The 6,000-nt window shown below is 40.5% G+C and overlaps 1 protein-coding gene across 2 annotated transcripts in view; it reads left to right on the plus strand.

Moving 5' to 3' along the window:
• The window catches only part of SRL (sarcalumenin), a 67,815-nt gene extending 62,064 nt beyond the window's left edge, over window positions 1–5,751 (plus strand). For both annotated transcript variants that reach the window (XM_063935021.1, XM_063935022.1), the window contains 3 exons: window positions 755–871; window positions 965–1,198; window positions 2,021–5,751. In XM_063935021.1, the coding sequence (XP_063791091.1) occupies window positions 755–871; window positions 965–1,198; window positions 2,021–2,826 (1,157 nt within the window). In that variant the 3' untranslated portion in view covers window positions 2,827–5,751. The remainder of the gene's footprint in view (window positions 1–754; window positions 872–964; window positions 1,199–2,020) is intronic.
• The last annotated feature ends 249 nt before the right edge of the window (window positions 5,752–6,000 follow it).

A 6,000-nucleotide genomic window follows, 5' to 3' on the forward strand; every position in this document is an offset into this window, starting at 1 on the left:
GATTCTAGAAAATAATAGAAACTGATTTGTTGCTATGGGCAACATCATCACTTGTGTGTTTGAGAAGCTTTAGTAAATCTACCCCCTTTGACTCTGGAGAAGGGGTGAGGTCGGCCGTGTGATATCAGTAAGGGACTGACAGGGAATTAACTCTTAACTGAAAGGTTGCTGAGCTGGATCTAGAGAGAGTATGGGGGTCTATTCATGAAAGCGTGGAGAAGTGAGCCTGTGGATAAATTGCCAATGGCAACCAATCAGCATTGATGTCACATTTAGAATTTGCATACTATAAAATTATACAGAGTAGCTGATTGGTTGCCAAGGGCAACTTCTCCACTGGATCACTTCTCCAATCTTTTCACTGCTTCATGAATAGACTCCTATCTAACCAATGCTTCAAAGTTAATTTCTTGTATAGGTCTACTGCATTTGATTACAAAAGAAAGTCCAAAAAGGTGGATGTAAGTATTGACAGCCTCAATACCCACTGGGGTGTGGCCACAACGTACCACCTTTGGGTTCTTGGTGTAACTTATATTCCCCTGAATGTTTATTTTGGATATTGGATGAGTTACAGCAGTGTTGAGGGTTCTGTTGCATCCTGCAGGTAAATGTCTGACAGTTCTCATTGTGTTTTATGTAGCAGTGCTTCATTTGACATCTGGTATATAGAATTCTGCATTCTTTTATTGCCATCATTCTTAATTGGTATTCATTAAATCTTAGTAAAACATTCTTCCTATCCCTTCATCAGATGGAGAGATCACTTCCAAGCCAATGGTGTTGTTTTTGGGACCGTGGAGTGTTGGCAAGTCCACCATGATCAACTACCTCTTGGGGTTGGATGAGACACCCCATCAATTGTACACAGGTAATTTTGGAGTCACCTTAATGATGTGCAGAAATATTCAGTGTATCCACTGAACCCTACTGAAAACTGTTGTCTTTGTTACATTTCTGGTAGGTGCTGAACCCACAACTTCTGAATTTACTGTCCTCATGCATGGGCCAAAGCTGAAGACCATTGAGGGCATTGTGATGGCTGCTGACAGTGCTCGGTCCTTCTCCCCGTTGGAGAAGTTTGGGCAGAATTTTCTAGAGAAGCTCATTGGCATTGAAATTCCCCACAAACTCCTGGAAAGAGTCTCATTTGTGGACACCCCGGGAATTATTGAGAATCGCAAGCAGCAAGAAAGAGGTACGGTCTGTACAGATGAAGACATTGAAGGCAAAAAGTGAATACATAGCATGGGGATATAATTAGTAATGATCTTTTTGGTATTATTATCTTTTTTGTTGAGTTTTTATGCAACAAGGAATTAAGAAAACAAACACAATTCATCTTAAATTATGACTGAGCAGATTCAGGTGAAAGTTCAGTAGAACGCGATGTGTTGCTGGGCTTATACGTAGGGCTCACATCGGATGTGCGAGGGAAAACTTGCGATGCCCTCAAATGCAATGTGCCGTTCCAGAATGGCATATCATGTTCATTGCACTGAATTGGATGCCCCCTTACATAGTAAGCACTTGAGGCTATGTTAAGTCTCTTCATCAGGCATATCATGATCCCTTGAAGATCTCCTTAACACTTTGAATACAATCAGTTTAGTCATCCAATAAAATTAAAACCTTACGGGGGTTGATTCAAATGGGAATTAGTGGGGCAAAGTGCCATTGCAATGGCGTGGAAAAGTGCCATTGCAAAGGCGTGGAAAGCTGGCAGTATGCATCGAGTCCCCATTTCTGTGAATAAAATTCTGCAAGTCCTGGGCTATGATAAATGCATCATATGCATGCACTTAGTTGCAGGACAAGCCACCTTGTGGTTAATGGAACTGACCAATTCATGTTTCTTTCAACAACTTTTGCAGTTGCCGTACAAAATAAAGTAAAATGGAAGTGATTTTACGCTATTTCCTTATAATCCCACTAACTTGTATCTAACACACACACAACTGAAAAGTAATAAATTATTCTATATCATAACTAATCACCCATCTAAACTTTTTTTTGACAGGTTATCCATTTAATGATGTATGCCAATGGTTCATTGACCGAGCTGATCTAATCTTTGTGGTGTTTGACCCAACCAAACTGGATGTTGGCCTTGAGTTGGAGATGCTCTTCCGCCAGCTGAAAGGACGTGAGTCTCAGATCCGTATCATTCTGAACAAGGCAGACAGTCTGGCCACCCAAGAACTCATGAGGGTTTATGGAGCCCTGTTCTGGAGCTTGGCACCTCTGATCAACGTGACTGAGCCACCAAGGGTTTATGTCAGCTCTTTCTGGCCAGAAGACTACCATCCAGAAACGCACAAGGAACTATTCCTGAAAGAAGAGATCTCCCTTCTAGAAGATCTCACCCAAGTCATTGAGAACAGGCTTGAAAACAAGATTGCCTTTATACGCCAACATGCTATCAGAGTCCGAATCCATGCATTGTTGGTGGACCGGTATCTTCAGACCTATAAGGAAAAGATGACTTTCTTCAGTGATGGAGAACTTGTATTCAAGGACATCATAGAAGACCCTGATAAATATTTCATCTTCAAGTCCATCGTGGCTAAAACCAATGTCAGCAAGTTTGATCTTCCCAACCGAGAGGCCTACAAGGATTTCTTTGGAGTAAACCCCATTACAGGCTTCAAGCTTCTGACCCAACAATGCTCCTACATGGGTGGCTGTCTCTTAGAGAAGATCGAGAAGGCCATAACACATGAGCTACCTGATCTAATTAGCAGCATAAGTAAAAAGCCTTCAGGCCTCAACTGTGATGTCACTGGCTGCGGAGAGGCACCAAAGAACCGCTATAAAAAAAATTAACTCTTCAACTAAACCCCTCTCATATTTAAAACATAAAAAAAGAAAAAAAGAGTGTATCAACACTATATAAAGGTCCTGCGATCTTTTGGTGATGGAGGCAACCTGCTTTCGAAAAACTTGCAGGCCACTCTACTTACAGTATGTTGTCAAGGTGTGTCACCTTTCTGTCCTAGAGGTATCAACAGATGACTGGTCACTCTGGTGCTGCAGGAAGTTAAAATGTGTGAGGGACCTTCTCATGTCATTCATATTATTTTCTTAGATAATATTGCAGAGCACTGTTATTCCACCCTTACTGTACTCCTAACCTCATTCTGTTGGGTTCCATGTCTTCTCCAACTACAATGTAATTGTCCAAGTGGAGAGGGAAGAAAGGTTACCATTTGGAGAAGTCACCCTGACAGTAAATGTGTGGTATGAGGTGTAAGAAGAATTCCAGTTCACTGCAATCTCTCTGATGCATCCTTGTGTAATGCGGTGAGAGAACAACCAATTTGTAATTTTTGTTTTAGATAGCTGGACTCAATCAGGTCCACCCACAATAGTGTCGACAGTGTCCTCCTCTCCTTTCTGTCTGTGACTGGGACATCAGTCCGTTATAGGAATTATGAGCATACCAAGTCCTATACCTACCTAGTAGGACTACGCAGAACGGGCATAACCTAAATACACAACACTGTCCCAAAATAGACAACCGCTTTGATTCACCAGGCACACCGGGCATACCCTTTAGCTAGCGGGACTACTCAGAGCCAGCATAACCTAGCCATGCAGCATTGTCTAACAAGATGATAACTGCTTTGACGGGAAAGCTCTGCAACACGTGCTGTGGAATTCTGGGAGCACCTTTTAGAATTCAGTTACGTGTAAAAAAAAAATCCCTTTAAAATTCCAAGTTTTTGTTTTAATGCAAATGATCCTAAACTCATCTTAGCACCGCGATACCAGCAGAACAGGTGGAGGGATCGTACTAAAACTGGCTAACACAAGTCTTCCTAAACATTATTATACGATGGGCAACAACCCAATGTCTAAAGTGGAGACACAATTAATATGAATGCTACTACTGGCTAATAAAGCAAGTTTGGTAGTTTTTCTTTTTTTAATACTTTTGAATATTTGCATCATTTCATATTTATTCTTATGATAGACCCACCAACTGTTGCTTATATATAAAGTAGAATTACTGCTACTGAGACCAACTCCTAGCAAAGTTGTGGCTTAATCTTTTTATAGTACTTTTGCCTCCCCTATACGGTTATGCTGCAGCCCATAATCATATTATCTTCTAGCCAATAAAAAGTAAGAAACTAGTGTGAATTCCCTGTACTAGATAAATCCGGTCTTGGTTCCATAGCAGTTTTTATTTCTATGCGATTCACTATGCCTGTCCGGTGTCGGAGAAGGTTGAGGAGATGACTGAAGGGCTAACACCAGTTACATATACAGATCTGGACCTGCATTGAGATAAATGGGAAGCTGGCTTATTATGTTTAGCTGTGAGTTTGCTGACAAATTCCTCCTATATTGACTTAAGGCATATGAAGTTGTTTTCTCTGCCTGTAATTGTGTAATTGTCACCACGTGCTTGTGTAATTGTCACCACAGGTTGCTGTATCCACTAGTATTGGAACTTGAGATGCATCAGAAGTCTATATTCTAGGAAAATAAACGTTATATAGATTTACAGAATGTGAGAGTCAAAAACCAGAACACAAGAAAGTCCTACATTAGGCAGGATGAAAAATAGAAGGTTAGTAGACGTGTATACATAAAGAGGACCTGTCTGCTACACACTTAGGGCAACGATTTTATGGGCTGAACCAATAATTATGAAAATGTAGCTCATCGGGAATCCAGTGTTTTCTGAATGATATTGAGGCTTCTTGAATGTTAGTCTTTAAGAATAATAGTCAGGCTTCATGAATGTTAGTCTTCAGGAATAATTCTCATGTTTCATGAATACTACTCAGGCTTTATAAATGTTAGTCGGGCTTCATGAATATTAGTCAGTCTACATGAATAATAGGCTTTATGAATAATAGTCTTCATGAATAATAGTCTTCAGGAATAATACTCATGTTTCATGAATACTAATCAGGCTTTATGACTGTTAGTCGGGCTTCATGACTATTAATCAGGCTTCATGAAAATTAGTCAGTCTTCATGAATAATAGGCTACAGGATTTATGGTCGTGCTTCATGAATATCCATCAACTTTCATAAATATACGTATGGCTTTGTAATAGGCTACATGAAAATGAGTCTTCATGAATAATAGTCAGACCTCATGAATATTAGTCAGTCTTCATGAATAATAGACTTCATGAATAATAGTCAGCCTTCACGAATGGTCAGGCTTCATGAATATGTCCGTTTTCATGTATAAGAGTCAGGCTTAATGAATACTAGTCAGTCCTCATGAATATTACTCAGTCTTCATGAATATTAGTCATAAGATCTTCAGTGATGTCACTAGTTCCAGATTACTGTTAGGCTTAGCTCCCATGGCCATTGGATCAGCACATACAATCGCTGCCTCCACTCTGTTTAGCTGGGAAGGTGAAGTGGTACTGGATGGAAAGTGAATACATTTGAGTGTTATACACCAGCAGTAGGTGGATGAAATGCAGGATGCTGTTAGTCTAATAGGCGTTTGTGATCATATTAACCTGGGTATTGATCTAATGGCCCCCAACGACCGGCAATGTGTTGTTTGCCGGTTTTGCTCTTAAGGGGTTATCAGAATAATGAATATATTTACAGTTGGTTAAAGCAGCATGTTCCATTCCCTTGGTCCAATTAATATAGTTGTTTCATTTTACATTATTTTCTACCATAAACGCTCCTTTCACTCTGTTAAGACTGTCCTCAGAGCGGACTCTCCTCTTGACGTACAATAAAAATATTTGTGCTTGTCAACAAGACTTGCTGTGATCTCTTTCTTATCAGACAATGCAGTTTCTGTGCCAATGCAAAACACACCGCAGGCGCTTCTTGCTGTAAGGGAGACCATTGATCCGGTGGAGGTTATATGAAAGAGCGCTCTGTCAGGCCAGGCCGTGCACTCAGAAAACATTTCACACTTTGAAAACACTTTTTAGCACTTGCACGTTTAGCACGGATCCCTGTTTCGGCATGTTGTTCTTGCACCTGATTGGTTGGGAAGACTCC

The sequence above is a fragment of the Pseudophryne corroboree genome, chromosome 7 (assembly GCF_028390025.1).
Source record: "Pseudophryne corroboree isolate aPseCor3 chromosome 7, aPseCor3.hap2, whole genome shotgun sequence".
In the NCBI taxonomy this organism is placed as follows: Eukaryota; Metazoa; Chordata; class Amphibia; order Anura; family Myobatrachidae; genus Pseudophryne; species Pseudophryne corroboree.